This window comes from Perissodus microlepis, chromosome 18 (assembly GCF_051167445.1).
Source record: "Perissodus microlepis isolate ML-2025 ecotype Zambia chromosome 18, ASM5116744v1, whole genome shotgun sequence".
In the NCBI taxonomy this organism is placed as follows: Eukaryota; Metazoa; Chordata; class Actinopteri; order Cichliformes; family Cichlidae; genus Perissodus; species Perissodus microlepis.
In genome coordinates this window covers 4,864,466-4,888,166 of record NC_140478.1, presented here as the reverse complement: position 1 = coordinate 4,888,166, position 23,701 = coordinate 4,864,466, and the positions used below count along the sequence as shown (strand labels likewise).

The 23,701-nt window shown below is 39.2% G+C and overlaps 1 protein-coding gene and 1 long non-coding RNA gene across 2 annotated transcripts in view; one reads left to right on the top strand and one right to left on the bottom strand.

Annotated features, from left to right (window-relative positions):
- The first annotated feature begins 4,526 nt into the window (after positions 1–4,526).
- LOC146367063 (myosin-7-like) lies at positions 4,527–20,880 on the top strand. The gene is made up of 38 exons (XM_084913039.1): positions 4,527–4,647; positions 4,768–4,975; positions 6,198–6,341; positions 6,428–6,584; positions 6,681–6,708; positions 7,779–7,884; positions 7,968–8,060; positions 8,411–8,474; positions 8,559–8,657; positions 8,744–8,847; positions 9,236–9,374; positions 9,466–9,584; positions 9,670–9,819; positions 9,931–10,101; positions 10,185–10,494; positions 10,616–10,692; positions 10,832–11,037; positions 11,208–11,331; positions 11,541–11,677; positions 11,778–12,033; positions 12,115–12,357; positions 12,463–12,639; positions 12,747–12,892; positions 12,982–13,072; positions 13,164–13,553; positions 13,661–13,787; positions 13,970–14,088; positions 14,176–14,372; positions 14,601–14,784; positions 15,082–15,247; positions 15,340–15,464; positions 15,549–15,857; positions 15,945–16,148; positions 16,255–16,551; positions 16,739–16,843; positions 17,351–17,446; positions 17,714–17,848; positions 20,026–20,880. The coding sequence occupies exons 2-38, from the start codon at positions 4,775–4,777 to the stop codon at positions 20,044–20,046; spliced, it is 5,817 nt and encodes a 1,938-aa protein (XP_084769165.1). The 5' UTR covers positions 4,527–4,647; positions 4,768–4,774; the 3' UTR covers positions 20,047–20,880.
- Positions 17,787–23,701, bottom strand: part of LOC146367061 (uncharacterized) — a 35,406-nt gene continuing 29,491 nt past the window's right edge. Inside the window, exons 6-7 of the long non-coding RNA XR_014797632.1 lie at positions 22,158–22,243; positions 17,787–20,113 (exon numbers count right to left, since the gene is read on the bottom strand). This is a non-coding gene — a long non-coding RNA (uncharacterized LOC146367061). The remainder of the gene's footprint in view (positions 20,114–22,157; positions 22,244–23,701) is intronic.

The window sequence follows — 23,701 nt, the reverse complement described above, 5'->3', positions numbered from 1 at the left end:
AATCTCGACTTCTCAGCTTTGTTGTCTGCATTTGTAATTGTACACTGGATTAGAGCACACCAGTGTACAATTACAAATGCAGACAAGTGTTCAGTTAAATCTATAATAGTGAAACTGACCAGACCATGCTGAGGGGAATACACCATGAACAATAATCACTTTTAATAAAACGCGATAAGGAGAGGCTTCAGAACAGATTCTGTCAGTGCTGTGAAAACAAGGAAACAGCAGTTGTCTACACTCGCAAAATATTGGCTATTGCAATAGCATTAAAAGCAAGTAATGTAGGTCTGTAGTTCTTTACTGGAAAGCTTTATGTCACGCTAACACATGTGGTGTAAAATCCAAAGCACTGGCATATATCAAGCTCTAGGCCTAAATGGGAAAATTTGAAGTCGAGTGAAGAAGTAGGAAAGAATAGAAAAGTTAAATAGTGAGATAGTGATGATAACTAAAAGAGACGAGAGAAAAAACAAAATTCATGTTCTTAAAATAGAGGTCAAGAAAGCCCAAGAGCCTGGACCTCAAGGTCAAACATAAACCAGTGCTCATACTTGGACCTACTGTAATACTGCCTGTAATCACTTGCAGCTGGTCAGTGAATCCCTGCCCAGGTCTGTCTGTTCCAAAGGCCTGGGGAGAATTCCAGAGGATTAACAAGCAAACATCGACAGAAAAATAAACACAATGGGATGCAATACAAACTGCATGTCAGGATCTTCATGCTTAATCTAGCAGGTTCGACTTGGTTTATTTACTTTTTAATCAATTAATGTATTTTTTTTACAGTGTGTTTAACATAATATTTGAAAATGCAGCTGTTTCTGATCCCTAATAGTTGCAATGGTGTAGAGGCACCATTGCTTTTATCATTTACAGAAACTGCTAATCTTACCTGTCTAGAGCTTTGCCTTGGTGCTGCTGTCAGGTCTTAGTGGTTGTTGTTTCCGCTGGAGACTAAATATTGATATGAGGCAGGAGAGGAGAGGGAGGCCCCAGAATCCCTTTGTGTGAAATTTAGGGAGCCCTTTGTCTTCTCTTATTACATCCCATATCTTTAACTCCCTGTTTGGGCCCACAGGTACAGAAGTTTGTCTATGAGCTAATGAAAGCACATTCACACCTCTGCTCACACCACATACAGCACAGCATGCGCTGAAGATTATCAGTGTGATTAACAAGATATCGGAGCTCACGCTCGAGTGAATAAAACAAGCCATGAATGACACAGCAATTCCCTGCTTCTGTAATTAGACCACATATGAAGCTATATGTTAGACTGTACCTTGTTCTCAATAGAATCTTCTCATTTTTTAATCTTCTAATTTCATCTGATTTTTCATTGTTGAAATTCTTCCAAACATTCCTGTTTCCAGATCTAGACAGACTGCAAAACTAACCCACAATGGCAGTGATAACTTTATTTACACAGCACTTTTATAAATACTCTACAGTGAAATACAGAGTTAAGCACATTAAAAACATTGTTTTTATTTAAGTGGGCTTTTTTCTTTAAAAAAATCATAATACTCACTGATACAGTTTGTAACAATAGCTGCCTGTCGTGTGGGCGTCCTCTGGGCCCAAGGCCAACCTTGTATTTAATTAAGTGTATGTGGTGACAATGTGTATTTGTTGTGACATAAAGAAAATATTTCAGTCACGTTTGACCTTTAAGGTTGATGTTATCTCCACTTCCTCTTTAGCAGGGCATGGAATCTCTCACTTCCAGCTGACGCCAGCTGTCAATAAGAGGGCCGGGGAAGTTATCAGAATGGAAATAATCTCAGCTCTTGTCAGCAGCTGTTGACCCTCCTTTTATCTCTTAACCTTTCAAGGAGCTGTTATTACTGGTGCTAGTGGCTGGCTGTGATGAGTGCTATGCATAATGTATGCATGTGTGTAAGTTGCACATTATTAAACAGTATTATATTGTTAAAATTATACAGATAACATTTAATGGGACTCAGTAGGTCTGAGCGGTGGGATTATACTTAACAGAGTTTTAATGCATTCTTTTTTCTTTGTTATTGTACATATCATATCATTATTATGACCTAAAGTAAATCGTGCTACAATGTTGAAGGCAGTTAAGCTCCGACTCCACAAAGAAGCAGGGACATTCTCACTTGATAGGCTGTGGGATAATATCTGTCACTCTCAGGAGATTTATGTGAGACTGAGATCAGTGTGAGACCATCATCTGCTACAGTTGATCCTGGCTGCAAGCAATAGCAGCACCCTGAAAGCCGTGGCTGTTCTCCTCGATCAAGTGCCGTATTCTCGGCAGGAATTTCACACAGTTATCTTTGTCCTCAAAGTTACAATGCCATTTAAACGGGGCTGTAACCACGGGGCCAGCTTTTACTAGCTGCTGCCTGATAATGGGAGGTGCCTTTTACAGTAACCTTTGCACAACACGACCGATTCAGTGCGATGCTGAGCCCTCTGGTGTCATCATTGCCTTTCAATGAATCTCAAGCATGTCACCTGTGGCAGACCTCTGTCTGTGTTACTCCGCACTTGTCGCCTAGTTGAGCTCAAATGCTTATGCTCTTTATTTAGACCGACTTACTCAGTATGTGATGTCTGTTTCTGTTACCACAAAGCTCATTCTGTGATAACTACACACAATACGATGCCTCTCCCTAAGCTCCTAGAGTAATTGAGAACCATACATAACATACTTCTCTAAAATATCTCCCCAGATATGTTGTGCGCCGTCTGTTGTGTTTCAGCAACATCCTTGGGATGGGAAAATATTCAAAGGATGCTTTTTTGCTCTAAGCAGGGATTACATGGTTACACATTTTTCACTAAGGCTTTATTTGAGGTTATTTTCACATTTTTTCTCATTTCTGTTTCCACTGTTGTTTCAGTTTTTAGTTTTTATTGCAGTTAGCGTTTGTTTTTGGTGGGTTTCGTAATTATTGTTATCTAAGGGTGTTTTTGTAAATTTGCACAATCTTTAGAAAAATAGATAAAACATAAAAACTACTTCTGGCTGCATCACATATTTGTTTTGCTAGTTTTATAGCAGATACTACAAACTACACGCAAAGCATTTTTTATAATAATTGTTTTAAATTGCTAAATTACCTATATTTCGTAAGTACAACATTTTGCTTCAGTTAGTTTTCATTGTTAAAGTTATTATTATTATTATTATTATTAGTTACAATAATTACGAAACCCACCAAAAACAAACGCTAACTGCAATAAAAACTAAAAACTGAAACAACAGTGGAAACAGAAATGAGAAAAAATGTGAAAATAACCCCAAATAAAGCCTTAGTGAAAAATGTGTAACCATGTAATCCCTGCTTAGAGCAAAAAAAGCATCCTTTGAATATTTCCCCGTTGTGGGATCAATAAAGTCTTATCTTATCTTACTATTACTACTCATTATTATTTTTATTTAAATGATTTTTTTCACACCTAGTTTATAGTTGGGTTTTAGACACTACAACTACCTTGGGTTTCAAGCTGACTTACTTATGTTTCAATCTGTAACTCACTTATTTCTGATCATATCAGATTAAATTATTCAAAGAATACACAAACAAACAAAACTGATACATAATAACTAACTTAAATCGCCTCCACTCTGAATTTTAGCAAAAAAAAAAAAAAAGATAAATTCAGTGTTGTCATCTACTTGTCTTACACTACACTGCCACAGACATACATAGGGGGTTTTAAAACAGGGGGGTTTTCCAATTCCTTTTTTATGAAAAAAAGGATAGCACTACTAAGAGCACGCCAAGTACAAGAGTTCATCCAAAAAGTCTAAAATGTTGTAGAAAAGTTGATGACAGGACAAAACTTTTTTGAAAATCTCATGTATGTGTGGGCAGGGCCTTAATAAGGATTTCTTGAGCTTTGTATTTTTTATTTAATTTTATTTAATCACCATGTATAACAGTGATGTGCAGAAAGAACAGCTTTTTGTTAGTATCTGTCCTATGATGAATATATACATATCTTAAGGTTTTACTAAAAATAAATTTTTGGTAAGAGTTTTTAGACCCCAGCAGGATCTGTGTAATTGACACATCATTTAAATACATTTAAACATTCTTCACCCTGTGCTAGTTCTGCCTGTCTTAAATGAGGATGCCTCTGTTCGGTACGACATGTATTGTTCCTGCAACACAAGCACACTTAAGGGATGACGACAGAGGAATTCCTCCCCATGTCTATTTAAAGATTGAATTGTGGTCCCCTGGCTGCTTGAGGATACCTATGATTAATCACGGCACTGCATGCACAGAGCTCCTAATATGGCCTCGTTGGGAGACTCCATCACTGATAAGACTCTATCCCGCTGATTTCTATATTACCCTCCACCACTCATTAACCACCTCCCTTCACTAACTCCCAGCCCAACCAGACACAAAAACATTCCTGGGCCTTAAAGCGCTCCTCCATATTTGGCAGAGGGGCTTTGCTTATAAGGAGAACTCATGGTGAAACTCCAACAGGTCACCGTTCTATCTCAAGGTAAGGCGTGAGGACGGGTGCTCACAAACAGAGAAATTAGATCTTGATGCTATAGGCTTATCTGTGCCGCAGACCAGTCTCACCATTTTCCATTATATCTTTCCTCAGGACCAGTACACCTCAGTCTTCTCAGTAAGGATAAAGGTAAGCGTGTGTCCAAATGGACACTGGAGAAAAATGGAAATATAACGTTATGTAAAAAATTTAGGAAAAAAAATCTTTATCTGCAGCATAAGTAATTTGTCCCTTTTTGTTGTACACTAGGTGAAAAATGGGTGATGCTGCCATGAAAGAATTTGGGGCAGCGGCCCCTTACCTGAGGAAGTCAGACAGGGAGCGTCTGGAGGCCCAGACTCGCCCGTTTGACATGAAGAAGGAGTGTTTTGTTCCTGACCCCAGTGATGAATATGTGAAGGCTTCGATCACCAGCCGTGATGGGGACAAAGTCACTGCTCAGACTGAGAAAGGGAAGGTGAGTGATTTGTTGGCACAGCTGCTCTTCATACAGCTGGTTTCCTAACTAAGACCAAAATGGTGTGAACTTATTTTTCCTTTAACAAATGTAGTATAGATACAACCAGAACAGTCTTTTTCTCCATGACACAGCTGAGCTCAACTGAACATAAATATGGAATTTTGTTTATTTTGTCAAACACACTCAGAAGCAAGAGTACAATAAAAATATATTTCAATCAACCTTTTTCCACTTAGGATAAACTTTGACACCTCAAGGTAATTATGTGCACCATTTTTAGGACCAAGTAGTAAAAGGTACAGCTTTACATAATTTCTTCTATATTTTGAGATGCAATATCAGCATACAGTGGCTGTAGCTCGGGAGGTAGGGCAGGTCATCTGCTAATTGGAAGGTTGGCTTTTGGTCCCTGGCTGCTCCAGTCTCCAGTATGCATGCCTAAATATCCTTGGGCATACTGAATGCCAAGCTGCTCTCTGATGTGTTCACAGGAGTATGGATGTGTGTGAAAGTTAGATTTTTCTTGGGTGTAGAAAAAGTGCTTGTATTAATCGGTGAATGAGGCTTTGAATGCTTAAGTAGAAAAGTGTTATATAAGAAATTTACTATTTTACAGCCTCTGTTTGGCTAAAACACACACACACACACACACACACACACACACACACACACACACACACACACACACACACACACACACACACAGAAAACATGTAAAATATTTATTTTTTCCTTAAATGTTAAGGTTCTTATGCAAAGTGGATAAAAAGCATTTAAAAGACTCCAACAAGTTCACACTGTAGCCTTGCAGCTACGAGGATCTGCATTAAGAACTTCCAGACTAGCTGATTAACTCTAAGACATGAAACGGATAAAGCTTTGAGTCAACAATAAGACTAGACAAGAGCCAGTCCAACCATGAGTGCATTTATGTAATGAATGGGTACTTTTGCAACCTTTTTAACAAGCCAATTTTTGTATTGTCACATTAAAATGGATAGCCATAATTAATTATGTCTGTCAAAGGTACAGCAGTCCTCCAGTGTACTCCTGTTCACCGAACCGACTTAACTGGGTTATACATGCTTTTCTTCGTTTTGTGCTTTTCTTCTTTTCCTCTCAAACTGTTTGGCATAATTCATCCTAGATTGATAGATCTCCTTCCTACAATATTTTGGAAATAAGTCCATATTAAAACCTACTGTGTCCTTCTTTGCAGACCGTCACAGTGAAGGATTGCGATGTGCACCCTCAGAACCCGCCAAAGTTCGATAAAATTGAAGACATGGCGATGTTCACCTTCCTCCATGAACCAGCTGTGCTGTATAACCTCAAAGAGCGTTATGCAGCGTGGATGATCTACGTGAGCTGACAGCACAACACACTAACTGCCCTCCCACAAATTCTACATGTTTAACACTTTGCTCTTCTCTTTTCACCAACTATCAGACCTACTCTGGGTTGTTCTGTGTGACTGTCAATCCCTACAAGTGGCTGCCAGTCTACAACCAGGAGGTGGTCGTTGCCTACAGAGGAAAGAAGAGGAGTGAAGCTCCTCCTCATATCTTCTCCATCTCTGACAATGCCTATCAGTACATGCTAACTGGTAATTTACCTTCCATTGTTGAAGTATGTTGAAATTAAAATAAGATTTTGTAGTAAGAGTTGTCCTAAAATACTTATATGTCCTGCTCTTTTACAGACAGAGAAAATCAGTCAATTCTCATCACGTAAGTCATTCATTTTGACTCTGTTTGTTTGATCTTGGTAATTACAGTAAATCATACAGTGAGAATTGTACTAAGTGCCATCTGGAAACCTTTCAGTTTTTGCTGACATGCTCGATGGTCTACTTAACCACAGGAATATTAGCTTAAGTGGTGCTTTGTCAGTTTAGTATGTAAATGAAGTCCTTGAATAGAAGATCTTAGTATGGTATGTTGGAAAGATTTAATGTTGGCATCATTTCATTAATTTAATAGGGAAGAAATTCAAAAGAAGGCTTTAAAATGTCGCTAATATCTCTAAAACAGTTAATATGTATTGCATATTCTAATGAACTCATATAGTGCTTTTCACTTGTTGCCATAGACAAATCAAGTACAATGAGAGAGGGTGGCTTATTATAGAGATGACTGGATTGTCTACTTGAGTTCAAGGCGAGGCAACGGGAATAGGGTCTGAGTCCATTCTGGCTTGCTTTGGTGAGGGACAGGCTGACAGATAGTCAGGCTAGAATCTCTGTGGACTGTAACGTTTGCAGGTAACACTGTCATCTGTAGTGAAAGTGGGAACTGTTGGAAGAAAGTCTGGAGAGGTGTGGGTGAATGAGAGCGAGACAGGCGGAAAGGTGAACATGCAAGGAGAAGAGATAGCGAAGGCAGATGAATTTAAATACCTGGGGTCAACCATCCAAAGCAATGTTTTTGTGTACAGGAGAGGCGAACAACAGAGTGCAGGCAGGGTGGGTGGAGACGAGAGCCAGGGGCGATTTGTGACAGAAGGATTGCAGCAAGAGTGAAAAGGATGGATGAAAAGGACCTGCTATGATGTATGGTGAATAGTTTTAGGTGGCAGAGTTGACAATGCGAAGATTTTCTTTGGAAATGACCAGGATGGCCGAGATTAGAAATGAGCACAGCTCAAGCTAAGCAGCTTGGAGACAAAGTTAAAGAGGCGAGACTAAGATGGTTTGAACATGTGCACAGGAGGGATGGTGGATATACTGGAGCTGACGTGCAGGGAACAGCCAGAAGAATAATGTGTCCTGTTTGTTTGATCATTCTATTTGTGCTTTCAGTGGAGAATCTGGTGCTGGGAAAACTGTCAACACCAAGAGAGTCATCCAGTACTTTGCCAGCATTGCAGCTGGAAGTGGGAAAAAGGAAACAGGCTCTGAGAAAAAGGTTTGAATCTTCAATTTACAGGATGTAGAGCTTTTCCTGCAGTGTAAGTGTTTTGAATAAAGGTTTTGCTTTTTTTTTCTTAGGGTACTCTGGAGGATCAAATCATCCAGGCTAACCCGGCATTAGAGGCCTTTGGGAATGCCAAAACCATCAGGAATGACAACTCCTCCAGATTTGTAAAGTTTTGTTGATAACAGTAACTCATTTGATTGTTTTTTTTATGCTTAGGCTTGTACTGTATCTATTTGTCTTGAGTTTAGACTAGTCAGTAATCAGGCAGAATGAAACTCATGCTTGGAGTGTTACCCTTATCCCAGATTTTCTAGATGGAAATCTATGTGGGGCGGCTCACCTTTATCACTTTACTAGTTACACTTCCGTCACTACCTGCAGTTACCATGTTTCACAGCTTGGTGAAGTTGTCATACTTCTGAAAGTATAATGTGGTTCCTAAATACTCCAGGTATACAGTAATATTCTGACACTGCCCAAGGCTCTTAATGTTTTTTTCCTTCGTACATTGCAGGGTAAATTTATCCGAATTCACTTTGCAGCCAGTGGGAAGTTGGCCTCTGCTGACATAGAGACATGTAAGTCCCTTTCCTGTGCTTTCATCCAATTTATTTCTATGTTCGCAATGATCAGCTACCTACATAATGCAAACATCTTTACAGATCTGCTGGAAAAGTCCCGTGTCACCTTTCAGCTCAGGGCTGAGAGAGATTATCACATCTTCTATCAGATCTTGTCTCAAAGGAAGCCTGAGCTTCTCGGTAAATAAAAACCTGAGTTGCGAGAACCAGCAACAACACTCCTGTAGAACTAAAATGAAAAATCCAACTTTGGTTCTCCTTTTCAGAGATGCTGCTCATCACCAACAACCCTTATGATTATGCCTTCATCTCTCAAGGAGAGACAACAGTAGCCTCAATCAATGATGCTGAAGAGCTAATGGCCACTGATGTGAGTAGAAATGCAACAATAATATGCACCTGTGCTGCTATTAAGTCATATTAGTTCAATTAATACTTTGGGTATTCTACATTTAAACCTGACAGGCTGTAAATTCAAATAACACACAAAAAATTTTCACTCCAGATGTCAGCTTTAACTTTATATTTCTTTTAGGAGTATTTATAACCGAGTATCATTGAATCATGAAATGTGAGCGAATACCACTTGAACAGACTGGATTAAATATCTGATGTCAGATGACAGTCCTAGTTTAATGCAGGATTTTGAAGGCTCGGAGAGCAAATACCATGTTATCCCTGGATCTTCCCTGTAACTCTACACTGTACACTCTGATACTATGTAAAAATAAGTAAGAAACACCCCTTTTCTAATTTAGGATGCCTTTGATGTGCTGGGCTTTACTCAAGAAGAAAAGAATAGCATTTACAAGCTGACTGGTGCCATCATGCACTATGGGAACATGAAATTCAAGAACAAGCAGCGTGAAGAGCAGGCAGAGGCAGATGGCACAGAAGGTGAGAGGAGCTCTTTCAAAGCCTGAAAGTTAAACGTGTCTGTATCTGATGCTTACATTGAAAGAATTAAATTTGCATGTTTTTTCTTCAGATGCGGACAAATCCGCTTATCTGATGGGCCTGAACTCTGCTGACCTCATCAAAGGTCTCTGTCACCCAAGAGTCAAAGTAGGAAACGAGTGGGTCACCAAAGGACAGAATGTACAGCAGGTAATAAGATGATCAACAGCTGAATAAGGTTTACATTATTGGTTTATCTGTAAATTCTAAAGCTACAGGGGGATTTCTGCATTAGGTGTACTATGCTATCGGTGCACTGGCTAAAGCAGTGTATGAGAAGATGTTTCTGTGGATGGTGGTGAGGATTAACCAGTCCCTGGACACCAAACAGCCCCGCCAGTACTTCATTGGTGTGCTTGACATTGCTGGATTTGAGATCTTTGATGTAAGAATCCTCAATTCAACAACAACAACAACAACAACAACAAAAGAAATAACACAGACAGGACAAACACTAGTATTAAAAACAAGTATACTGTTGTCACTTTATTTACAGTTCAACACCTTTGAGCAGCTGTGCATCAACTTCACCAACGAAAAACTGCAACAGTTTTTCAACCACCACATGTTTGTACTGGAGCAGGAAGAATACAAGAAAGAGGGCATCGAATGGACTTTCATTGACTTTGGCATGGATCTGCAGGCCTGTATCGACCTGATTGAAAAGGTGAAACACTGTACAATTACATGTTCAGCTAAAACTAATACAAATATAGTCTTTAACAAACACTTATACTTTCTGTCCTTTAGCCCATGGGTATCATGTCCATCCTTGAAGAGGAGTGCATGTTCCCCAAAGCCAGTGATGCCACCTTTAAAGCTAAGCTCTACGACAACCACCTGGGAAAATCCAGCAACTTCCAGAAGCCCAGAGTTGTCAAAGGAAAACCAGAGGCTCATTTTGCCCTGGTTCACTATGCTGGAACTGTTGATTATAATATCAACAACTGGTTGGTGAAGAACAAGGATCCTCTGAATGAGACTGTTGTGGCATTGTACCAAAAGTCTACCGTCAAACTGCTTGCAACTCTCTTTGCAAATTATGCAGGAGCTGATTCAGGTAGGTTTTAAAAAATTACTAGCATCTTAGTTTACAAGTGATTATTAAAGCATCATGTAATAAGCTACTGGCCCAACCCTCCCCTGCCCACTTTCCCACAAATAACAACTGTATCTTACAGCTGAATCTGGTGGGAAGGGCAAAGGTGGGACCAAGAAGAAAGGTTCTTCCTTCCAAACTGTATCAGCTTTGCACAGGGTAATATCAGTATAATTTTACATGTTATAAATTGGTTAATAGAAACATTATTCCTGAATTTAGGACCTTAAAAGTCATTTCGAATTGTAATGTATTTTGACGGACAATGGCAATTCTTTTCTCTATGATGTGCTATCAGGAGAACCTGAACAAGCTGATGACCAACTTGAGGTCAACTCACCCTCACTTTGTACGCTGCATCATCCCCAACGAGACCAAGACTCCAGGGGCCATGGAGAACCCTCTGGTGATGCACCAGCTGCGCTGTAACGGTGTGCTGGAAGGCATCAGGATCTGCAGAAAGGGTTTCCCCAACAGGATCCTCTATGGAGATTTCAAGCAGAGGTATTACATTCCACTTCTTGGTCATGTGTCTCTTCAAAGAGAGATTTTAATCTCAAAGAGCTTTTAGGTTAACTGATGTTTATTTAAAGAAGAAAAGGATCACATATTATACAATTCCTTCAAAAATTGTAATACTAAGCTCCTAGACACTTACTTCTGTGATTTTACAGATATCGCATCCTGAATCCTGCTGCTATCCCTGAGGGCCAGTTCATCGACAGCAAGAAAGGAGCAGAGAAACTTCTTGGCTCTTTGGATATTGATCACAACCAGTATAAATTTGGTCACACTAAGGTATCAAAAAAGTCAGAAACACATCTATCTATCTATCTATCTATCTATCTATCTATCTATCTATCTATCTATCTATCTATCTATCTATCTATCTATCTATCTATCTATCTATCTAGTAGATAGATAGAGATTTTGAAATATCTGGTAAAAAGTAAAAGTAATTCAACTCTTCAACACTAATACATTAATGTCATTCGTGCTTCTTAAAGGTATTCTTTAAAGCTGGTCTTCTTGGCCAACTTGAAGAGATGAGAGATGACCGTTTATCCCTCATAATCACGGGAATCCAGGCTCGATCAAGAGGTCTGCTCGCAAGAGTGGAATTCCAGAAGATTGTTGAAAGGAGGTCAGACAGACTTAAATATAAATAAGCTGAAAGGAGCAAAAAAAAAAAACTGTTATTGATCATAATGAGTTTGGTTGTACTAATGGTTGATCTTTGACAGGGATGCACTTCTTGTGATCCAGTGGAACATACGTGCCTTCATGGGGGTTAAGAATTGGCCCTGGATGAAGCTTTTCTTCAAGATCAAACCTCTGCTGAGATCTGCTGAGGCAGAAAAGGAGATGGCCAACATGAAGGAAGAATTCCTAAAACTCAAAGAAGCTTATGCAAAATCTGAAGCTCGAAGAAAGGAACTAGAGGAGAAAATGGTGACTCTTCTCCAAGAGAAGAATGACCTGCAGCTCCAAGTTCAAGCAGTAAGTCTGATCACAGTATTCCTTATACACTCAACCATGGATATTGTATCTTATACGCTGATGAATATCATCAAATATTAGGAGCAAGATAATCTTGCAGATGCCGAGGAAAGATGTGAGGGGCTGATCAAACACAAAATTCAGATGGAAGCAAAAGCCAAAGAGCTCTCTGAGAGGCTGGAGGATGAGGAGGAGATGAATGCAGAATTGACTGCTAAGAAGAGGAAGCTGGAGGACGAGTGCTCCGAGCTGAAGAAAGACATCGATGACTTAGAGTTAACTCTAGCTAAAGTGGAGAAAGAGAAGCATGCCACTGAGAACAAGGTATGACTAATTTGATATTTCTATTTCTGACAACAAGGGTATGAAAAAGAGTCATGTGTCTAAGCTGAGCACAGAATTTGTAATACCATCATTTACTTGCAACAGGTCAAGAACCTTGTTGAAGAGATGGCTGCTTTAGATGAGATCATTGCCAAGCTGACCAAGGAAAAGAAAGCTTTACAGGAAGCTCATCAGCAAACTCTGGATGACCTGCAGAGTGAGGAAGACAAAGTCAACACTCTGACCAAGGCCAAGGCTAAGCTGGAGCAGCAAGTGGATGATGTAAGAATTATAATGAACTTATCCACTTTAGCTTAACTTTTTGATTGGTGAACCATTTTCCTTTGTATTATGGAGACATTAGTTTGCTTCTTTCTAATAACATTCAGCTTGAGGGTTCTCTGGAACAAGAAAAGAAGATTAGGATGGATCTTGAAAGAGCAAAGCGAAAGCTGGAAGGAGACCTGAAACTGACCCAAGAGAGTCTCATGGACCTTGAGAATGACAAGCAACAACTTGAGGAGCATTTGAAAAAGTAAGCACATTCACATCCTAATAGTTCCAAACAGATTAAGTAAAGATATATAAGTAGTGCTATAAGTGGCCCTTCCTTCTTCCCCACAGGAAGGACTTTGAGCTCAGCCAGCTTAATAATAAAATTGAAGATGAGCAGGCCATTGCCATTCAGCTTCAAAAGAAACTGAAAGAGCTTCAGGTAATGACTTATTAATATGTGATGCTATCAAAACTAGTTTAACACTTATTAGTGAGCAAAGTCTTTAACAGTGATTTTGGCTGTGATCTAGGCGCGTATTGAGGAGCTGGAGGAAGAGCTAGAAGCAGAGAGAGCTGCTCGAGCCAAGGTGGAGAAGCAGAGAGCTGACCTGGCCAGAGAGCTGGAGGAGATCAGTGAGAGGTTGGAGGAGGCTGGAGGAGCCACAGCTGCCCAGATTGAGATGAACAAGAAGAGGGAGGCCGAGTTCCAGAAACTGCGCAGAGACCTCGAAGAGGCCACTCTGCACCATGAAGCCACTACTGCCACACTCAGGAAGAAACAAGCCGACAGTGTTGCTGAGCTGGGAGAGCAGATTGACAACCTGCAGAGAGTCAAGCAGAAACTGGAGAAGGAGAAGAGTGAGCTCAGACTGGAGCTGGATGATGTGGTCTCCAACATGGAACATATTGTGAAGACAAAGGTGTGCTAAAATCACATGATTTGGTAATTTTTTTTTCTCCAATGTTAACATAGCCATGTTGACATAGATATAATACATGCATATTGAACATTTGTGTTGAATTTCAGACTAATCTAGAGAAAGCATGCAGGACTCTGGAAGATCAAATGAATGAGTACAAGACAAAGTTTGAAGAGGCTCAGCGCTGCATCAGTGACTTCAACATGCAGAAAGCAAAACTTCAAACAGAAAATGGTATATTTTTCCTTTACTACAACCTACATGTAGTTTGTTTGTATGATAGAAAACACTATCCACTTCAATTTTGTATAAAAGTGTTTAAACCTGGAAAACTCAATTGTTATTCTGAAATCAGACAAGGATTTTTGTGTTCTTTGGGTCTGAACAATAACAATCTACATTTACCATAACATTAGGTGAGCTCTCGAGGCAGCTGGAGGATAAGGATTCCTTGGTGTCTCAACTCACAAGAGGGAAAATGTCCTACACTCAGCAGATTGAGGATCTAAAGAGACAACTGGAAGAGGAGACCAAGGTGAAATAAAGTTTCAGTGCCGGCTGACAGCACCAGACAGTTATTTCCTAAAAAGTGTCACCTCTTCATATAACTTTCTTTTAACAGGCAAAGAGTGCTCTGGCCCATGCAGTGCAGTCTGCTCGCCATGACTGTGACCTGCTCAGGGAGCAGTATGAGGAGGAGCAGGAGGCTAAAGCTGAACTACAGCGTGGCATGTCCAAAGCCAACACTGAGGTGGCTCAGTGGAGGGCAAAGTATGAAACTGATGCCATCCAGAGGACCGAAGAACTAGAAGAGGCCAAGTAAGAGTCTGAAATTTAAATAGATGGTTTATTATCCTAAAGAAACTTTACCGTTCGTCTATCAGATCAGCTTTTTGTTTGTATTATGTTCCTACTAAAATGTAAGACGAACAAAAAGTTTGTCTGTTGGATGACCAAGCAGCCACTTGTAGCAGTTGAATTCACAGTTTAGTTATCCACCACACAGCTGCATTTTAATTAAACAGCTCTGAATGCTGATTTCTTAAGGAAAAAGCTGGCTCAGCGTCTGCAGGAGGCTGAGGAGGCTGTTGAAGCAGTGAATGCTAAATGTTCCTCTCTGGAGAAGACCAAACACAGGCTGCAGAATGAGATTGAAGATCTCATGGTGGATGTAGAGAGGTCTAATGCTGCTGCCGCTGCTCTGGACAAGAAACAAAGAAACTTTGACAAGGTGAAACACACTGAAGTGTTTGTGACAACAGTATCAATAGGCAAGGTGGCTTCTAAAGCCTTACACTAGAAAAAATCTCAGCACCCACAGGGGCTATTTAAGCAGAATATAAACACACATGCAGCGTGTGGTAGTTTTAAAAATCCACAACAGGCTGCCCCCTTCCCTTGTTAAGAGTGAATGTGAATGTTATAAATGCTGTCTTTCCTTGAGCACTATTTCTAATATTGGAATAAGTCAATTGGAATAATCAATCTGGCAAACACAGACTTATTGTTGGCCTTTGTTACACTGCAGGTTCTTTCTGAGTGGAAGCAGAAGTATGAGGAGTCTCAGTGCGAGCTGGAGAGCTCCCAAAAGGAAGCAAGGGCTCTGAGCACTGAGCTTTTCAAACTGAAGAACTCATATGAGGAAGCTCTGGATCATCTGGAGACCATGAAGAGAGAGAACAAGAATTTACAGGGTAGGATCTGCTGGTGGTGTTTGTGCACAAGATCTGTAGACACAGCATTAAACTTTAAAGTCATCCTAATCGCAGTGTTTGACATCCCACAGAGGAGATTTCTGACATCACTGAGCAACTTGGTGAGAGTGGCAAAAGTATCCATGAACTGGAAAAGTTACGGAAACAACTGGAACAGGAGAAGAGTGAGATTCAGTCTGCTCTTGAGGAAGCTGAGGTACACGCTCTGAATAATTAATAAGACATTTTTAAGTAAAACTAACTGCCATTATGTGTAATTCTGCAACTTCTTGCCCACTAGGCCTCTCTTGAGCATGAAGAGGGTAAGATTCTAAGAGCCCAGCTTGAGTTCAATCAAATTAAAGCTGATATTGAACGCAAACTGGCCGAGAAGGATGAAGAGATGGAGCAGTGCAAGAGAAACCTGCAGAGGACCATCGACACCCTGCAGAGCTCTCTTGAAGCTGAGTGTCGCAGCAGGAATGAGGCTCTGCGGCTGAAGAAGAAAATGGAAGGAGACCTGAACGAGATGGAGATCCAGCTAAGCCAGGCCAACAGGCAGGCAGCCGAGGCCCAGAAACAGCTTAAGGCTGTCCATGCACATATGAAGGTAAACTAAAAAAAGTGAAAGAATTTTCAGATGTTTTACATTCAAACTGGGTATAAATTTTAATGCGAATAATGTTATCTCATCAAGGATTGCCAAATTCAGCTGGATGACTCTGTTCGGGCCAATGATGACCTTAAAGAGAACATTGCCATTGTTGAGCGACGCAACAACCTTCTTCAGGCTGAACTGGAGGAACTGAGAGCAGCTCTGGAGCAAACGGAGAGAAGCCGCAAACTTGCAGAGCAAGAGCTGCTGGATGTCAGTGAGAGAGTGCAGCTACTGCACTCACAGGTGAGTTCTGTTTACTGCAACCATGCAGATGTATGAATACTTTTTCTAAAGTGCAGATGGACACTTTTTCTCATATTCTTGCATTGCATACCTTAATAATATACAGAATACCAGCCTGATAAACCAAAAGAAGAAGCTGGAGGCTGATACATCCCAGCTTCAAACTGAAGTGGAGGAGGCAGTGCAGGAGTGCAGGAATGCAGAGGAGAAGGCCAAGAAGGCCATCACTGATGCTGCCATGATGGCAGAGGAGCTGAAGAAAGAGCAGGACACCAGCGCTCATCTGGAGCGAATGAAGAAGAACATGGAGCAAACCATCAAAGACCTGCAGCACCGCCTGGATGAAGCTGAGCAGATCGCCATGAAGGGAGGCAAGAAGCAGGTGCAGAAGCTCGAGGCCAGGGTAAGAATCACAAGTACACAAATGTGAAAAATCACAGGTATTTTTTTTTTAACTTAATTTAGTTTACTGTCTTTTAGTTGATGTGTTTTTATTAAAATTGTAATAAATGTTTATACTTAATGTAAGCAACTTTGAAATTTGTGGTGGACCAGAGTCTTTGTAGAAAATGATTTTTGCATCTTTTCAGGTGAGGGAGCTTGAGAATGAGGTGGAGTCGGAGCAGAAGAAAAGCAGCGAGGCAGTGAAGGGAATCCGTAAATACGAACGACGCATTAAGGAGCTCACATACCAGGTCTTTTTTTTTTTTTAGACATTTTGAGTACATAAATAATTAATATTCATATATATTCATATACTTTAAGATAATTGACTCAGTCAGTAATTTCTCAAATCAATTATTATTATTGTGAAATCTACACAAATGAAAACCTGCTATAGTTAATTTTGTACATTGATTCAAGTTTCCTTAACGTCAGCAGCAAGTCCAGGGTGTGACTCTTATTAAAGAATTTAATATCTTCACATTTTTACCTTTACTGTGTTTCAGTTTCAGCAACAGGAAGTTAATAGCACATTTAATGTATAGTTGTGTGATATGAGTAAAGGGGTCTGTGTTCCTGTTACTTGACATAAAATATTAGACGTGCTGCTTTATCTGAGGCAAATATACATTTTCAGTCATAGGAGTCCTCTTATCCTGCCCCTTTATACACAGATTAACAAAATAATTCCCACAGAGTTTTCGGAAATATTACAAAGGTTCATTATTTTCTCTCATCTGTCTCCATGGCTTACTCAGACTGAGGAGGACCGCAAGAATATTCTGCGTCTGCAGGATCTGGTTGACAAACTCCAGCTCAAAGTCAAAGCCTACAAGAGAGCTGCAGAGGAGGCTGTGAGTTTATTCCTAACAAAGTTGTCTCTAACTTTGATTTTTTCCTCTTTCTTTTAACCTAAATATTCCTTCCCATACATATACTTTAAGTTTTTGCAGTTTTAAACATAGCTGTTCGATACATACCATATCATATTTTTGCTGCAACACAAACATTTTGGCTACATCTGTGCCGACACCTTTTATTTTACGATGTGTGGCTTCAAGAGACGTCGACTCCCCCATGCCTCTTAATATTGTGGACTGCGTTGTTTTTGAATCCTGTAGGAAGAGCAGGCCAATACTCACCTGAGCAAGTTCCGTAAACTGCAGCACGAGCTGGACGAGGCTGAAGAGAGAGCTGATATTGCTGAGTCTCAGGTCAACAAGCTGCGTGCCAAGAGTCGTGACGTGGGCTCTAAGGTAAGCGGCTTCTCTAGTTTTCAACCCCTGTTATGATGTTCATGATAACTCACCACGTCATTATCAGTTCAACACGATTAATTTCAAGTTGTTTTTATTCTGCAATTTGTAAAATGGCTCATTAAAAAAGGACACAATAAACACATTCGAAGCGATGCTTTAAAAATCCATTTATTTTGAGTTGTATGGTTTGTTTTAGTGGCATTTACATTAGTGGTTGGTTAGTGGTGCAAGTTTATTTTATTAGTATTATTATTATTTTATCATCTCACAGAAGCCTTCTTCATTTGTCTCATTCAAGTGACAGTTTTCACTAAAAATATGTAGTTTTACATATTTGTTTTTTACGAAGCTAAAAAATAAAAAATATAACAGTATATGAGTCATAAAAAGGGCAGAGGTTGGATGTAACAAACAGCTTTAAGCTATCTCCTGCCATCCACTAAATATATGTATAGTTCTTTTTAAAGACCTCGTGATTAATTTGTGTGTTTATATATTTCCAGCTTTTGGACAGATACTAATTTGTCCTCTTATGCAGTGAATGAAGCTTGCTAACATATTGTCTGTGTTGCTTTACTTACCCATATTTCTACCTTCTTAAAAACCAACAAATTAAAAACACAACAACAACAACAAAACAAACAAAAACGTCTAAATTTCCAGTTATAGCATCATAATTTAGATTTGGAATTAGCTAACTCAGTGAGTTAAAGACACGCCTTGAGCCTTAAATGTGGACAAGCTTTTCAAGATTTTTCAGCTACATTTCTGGTCTCATGAAACATTCGTGTTGATTTTGTCCAAGCCGACATGATGCAATAACAGAATCCTGACCCACGCTCTGATGTTGTTTTTGCCAAGTGGTTGTTATTCTATGATATCAGTGCACTGGACAGCGATCAATGTTGTGATGTCATCATAGAGAGTCCTGCTGATTTATGTTATTTGCTTATTTTACTTATTTATTCTCAAGCCTCGCCTTATTGGTTAGATTTTGCAGTGTGATTTAATAACATTGTATTCTCTGCAAATGAAAATGGTCATTCTTGAAAAAAAAATCAATAATAGTCTAAAATCAAAATATTAATCTTGTAGATTAGAATAGTTGAAGAAAATATCAGTTTAAATGTCAAAACAATAAATTCTTCTTGAGGTAGACACTGATATGATGAATTGAGGACTATTATATATATAATGTATAATATTATATAACAAAGAATAACAGAATAAGGAAGGTTAAGATGTATTTGACGGGTGTAGGCTTTTACAAATTTCCCAAAAGTGCCCCAAATATCCCAAACTCAAGCACAGCGGCAGACAAAGCAATACTTAATCTTCATCAGTGTCATAACTGAATTTTAAGCCCAGCTCTCACTGTTGTTGCTACTTGCAGTATTTTCAGTGAATTTGTTGAATGTAAGATCATTGCTGGTATTTAGAATTTAAACATGAAAATAAAATAAATGTCTTTTGAGTAAAATGTTATCTATGATAAAAGTAGAGATAAAAACACATTTTTGGCTTAGCTGTAACTTTTTAGCTAGGCAGGTTATAAATATTAGTATAGAATGAAATGATAAGTAGAGACACTCATCAGCTACACTCAACTATGGAAGCCTATGCTTCTCAGTGAATAAAATTCTTTTCTATTGAGCTAATATGTATTTTAATATAACAGTGGTTAGCACTGTTGCCTCACAGCAAGAAGGTCCTGAGTTTAATTCCACCATCACGCCGGTGTCTTTCTGTGTGGAGTTTGCATGTTCTCCCTGTGTTTGCGTGGGTTCTCTCCCGGTTCTCTGGCTTCCTCCCACCATCCAAAGACATGCAGTTAGTGGGGCAGGTTAACTGGAAACTCTAAATTACCCATAGGTGTGAATGCGGGAGTGAATGTGAGTGTGAATGGTCGTCTGTGTCTATGTGTTAGCCCTGTGACAGACTGGCAACCTGTCCGGGGTGTACCCTGCCTCTCACCATGAGACAGCTGGGGTGGGCTCCAGCCCCCCTGCGACCTTGATACAGGATAAGCGGAAGCGAATGGATGGATCGATGGGAATATTAGTTTTAAAGCAGCAACTACTGGTGTACTTATTGTCCGACACATTTGAGTGTTGTTAGTCCTCAGTCACTAATCTGTCTCTCATTGTTTGCTTTCTTATCATTCTTCATCACAGAAAGGGCTAGATGAGGAGTGAAACTCACAGACGGCCACCTAAGACCTTTGGGATCTTCTCTATTGGTTCTCCTTTGTCTCCAAAGTAACTGTAGAATAAAGCAAAGTGCATTCAAATTAATGTGTGCTTATTCATTTTTAAGTAGCACCACATAAAGTCGTCAATAATAACATATAAAACTTACATTTCACATGTTCATCACTGACAAAATACCAATGTTTTTGAAGGTATAAAAATTCTATAAAGTACCAAAGAATTTAAGGACAAACTGATATTAAGTGTAAGGTGTTACCACATTAACAATATGTGAAGCTAATCAGTTTACTAATCACTATATTTTTTACACAGGATCATGTTTGGGGTGTGATGTTAGGTGGGTAACTTCTGCCACCTTGTGTTGAATTCTGTGCTGTTTTCTGATATTCATTCACAGTTGCAGCCGCAAATCTGCAAAGTTTTATTAACTGTTAGTGGGTATTCTGAAAATATTTTCCACCCTATTTACAATCATTTCATACAGCATATGCCACAGAAATAGATTTCTGCAAATGCAGATTTCATTCTGTGTGAAGCCTTTAAAACTCAATCCAGCAAGTTTTTGAGATTTATCGAGCTGCAGTAATCAAAGTAGACAAAAATATGTTTAGGAAAAAAAATAGAAAAGCTATAATGAGAGTCTGTATTCAGCTTAAATTTACTTGCAATGGTCTAAAAAATGCTGTGTCAGAAGTTGTTTTTTTTAATAATAAATCTGAGGGAAGAATAATGGTAATTTTATGGTTGCTAAACAGAATGAAGCCTAAAAATTATTTCCCCAATAAAGTGTAATTTTCAAAGTAAAAGTGCTTGTATGTCTCTTACTCAGTCTTGTCCCATACCACTGATCCTGATGTCTTAAAATTAGCTGCAAAGCTTTTTTAGTGAAGAGACTTCATAATGTGACACTTGTTCAATGAAATAACTGTAACGTGATGAGTTCTTTGCCATCAGCACAATACCACTTGTTATCTTATGCTACTATATACACAAGGACCATTGGTGAGTGTGGAGGCAGTGCTAGAAATAGTTACTTTCACTAAGTAAAAGGAGAGAGAAAGAAAATACTCTCAGTTTAAAATACTCCAACAATGTGACTGAATAGCAGAAAATGATTGAATAAATATGATTAAAATCTTCCCTAAAACCAGAGGAGCACAGTATTAGAATCTCTATGTGCAGAACAATGAAACAAACAAATTCAAGAGTAAATTATTTACTATATTTATGATGTGCATTTTTAACTTTATATCTCTGTGTGTGTTTTTTGTAACACATTATAATCTGGTCAAATATAAAAACAGTGTAATTAGTTGAGTATAATTGTTGTAACATAATATCCTGATGATTTAGACCAGGCTGTAATTAAACAACATTGGTTAAAGAAGCCTCGTGTCTAATGCACTAAACAACTGTTGGACATATCTCAGGTTTGCTTACAATCTCTCACTGTGATATACGGATATTTTAACGCTGTAAAACAAAACAACTAATAAGAATTATTCTTTAAAAGACATCATCAATTTTCACTGTGCTACTTTCAGAGAAAATATATCACATTAAATCCAAATATAGATGGAAATAAACCATATAAACACACACAAAAAAGAAACTAGAGTATGTCTAAGAAAATAAGAGCACATTTTACAGCAAATGTATTCCTATTTGAATCTTTGACAGGCTTACCGTTCATTATGCTTCTGCAGCAGGACAGTAGAGACTGAAGCACACCTTCTTGTGCTGTCAGTGGTTTAGGTGAAAGCTGACCCTGATCTAACACAGCCCTGTCTTTCAAAGGTCTTCACTATTAATGGAGAGATTATAAGAAAATAAGCGAATTGCTTCGTGTTATTCTTTCCTATCCAGACTTTGAGACACACACAACCATCTAAGCCGTGGCTTTGTTTGTCTTTCCTTTGACTCTTTGGGGCTTGACAGCCTTTTAATACCGTCACCTCTGTGCTACAGGCTTCTGTGTGTCAACTACTTAACATCTAGGCCTTTGATGTTTAGAAATACTTTAGGATTATTAGACAGACACCCCCAGCATAAAGTGACACCATTTATTTTTTCCATGAAAGAACATGTGACCTTACCTTAGAGGGATTAGGCAGCTAGATGAGGGATGGAAGCCAGGAAGGGACCAAAGAGCAGATGAAGATTTCCACAGGGGCTTAAACAGCTGAGAATGAGAATGAGTCCAACAATGTGAAAGCAATCTCTGATCCACTGGAACACTGCTCTGCACCACAGTGAAGGTCATTCTCATTTTACCATAGGAAACCAAATTTCTAATTCCCTCAGTTATTAAGGGCTGATAATGGAGATCTATCTGCGTCACATAAAGGATATCAAAATAAAATCTGTTCTCTGCTTCTCCCCACGACAATGTTCATCTAATTTTAATGTTCAATGACTGTGGGCACAGACAATACTTGGCATGAAATCCTAATTAGCTAAAACTTCCCAGTGATTTAATGCAAACATTTAGAAAACACCATCAAACAGATACATTTCAACATATGGAGCATTTTCAGTGATGTGCACCTGTCCCCCCCCCCCCCCCCCCCCCCCCCCCCCCGTCCATCGTGACATCAAAGAATGCACTTCTGCTATACTGCCGCCCTTCACAATCAGAAAGAAAAAAATCCAGACAAGAATTTCACAGGGTTATCTTTGTCCTCAAGGCCAAAGGAGAGGGAACAATGCCATGACGACACTGTGAGACAAAGGGTGAAGACCAAACTGGGCAGAACAGTGGTGAGTGATCCCTGATCTTAGCTCTCACTTGACAACAGCTGCTATACTTTGTTTCAGCAGCAGTGACTCCAGAAATGCTTTTCACCTTCCTTTCACATGCCTGACCTTTGCTGAAGTTTGCCTTTCTGATTAAACATCTTAGCATGAGCAATGAGGCCAAAGCTGTTCAAGAGGTACAATATTTTAGGAGCAAATTAGTCTTATTAATTTTGCTTGTCTACTTTGTTTGGAATTTGGAAAAGGGGCATTGAATTGACTGGTGCCAAGTAGTAAAATCAAAGTTACTGTTTGTAACCAGGTTTTGAATGAATTATGAATTATTATTTTTTGTCATAACCCCTGAATCTAAACAGACCATTTGCTCTTGGTTTTGTTGCTTTGCCTTGTATGCAAGTTGTAATCAGGAAAGATTATCAGCTGCTGTAAGCAAACAACCAACACCATGTGACAATAATGACTTTATAGAACGGAGGCTGAAGATTCTTCAGACATAGTGAATACATGTGGAATATTCTAGTAAGTAAAACCCAGACAAATATAAATATTAAGATTGTAAATATGACTTGAAGTATTAAACTGAATTTCATCAGTATTACAAACAATATATAAAGTTACCCGTTACGAATTAAACGAATAAAATAAGAGTCACTTGATATCAAGCCTGTCCCTGATCCCCACCTCTTGCCCTCCCCTTTCTTTGTCCTGTATTGTTCTCGCCCTGCTTGTCACAAGGTGAACGCAACAAATAGCAGCAGTACAACTTACCCAATTAGGAGAATGCTTTTTTAATGTGTAACCTTTCTCCAAAAATTCAGGCCATATTTGGTGGATAAAGAACCTTTATTAAAGGACGAAGGGCAGATGTCAGCTGCAGGGCTCT

What these genes read in the sequence shown, in the direction of transcription:
- LOC146367063 (XM_084913039.1), top strand. Translation starts at nt 4,775, where the DNA reads ATGGGTGATGCTGCCATGAAAGAATTTGGGGCAGCGGCCCCTTACCTG. An exon ending in GTATCGACCTGATTGAAAAG is followed by an intron (nt 10,102 to 10,184) that starts GTGAAACACTGT and finishes TCTGTCCTTTAG; the next exon opens with CCCATGGGTATCATGTCCAT. An exon ending in CTTGAGGAGCATTTGAAAAA is followed by an intron (nt 12,893 to 12,981) that starts GTAAGCACATTC and finishes TCTTCCCCACAG; the next exon opens with GAAGGACTTTGAGCTCAGCC.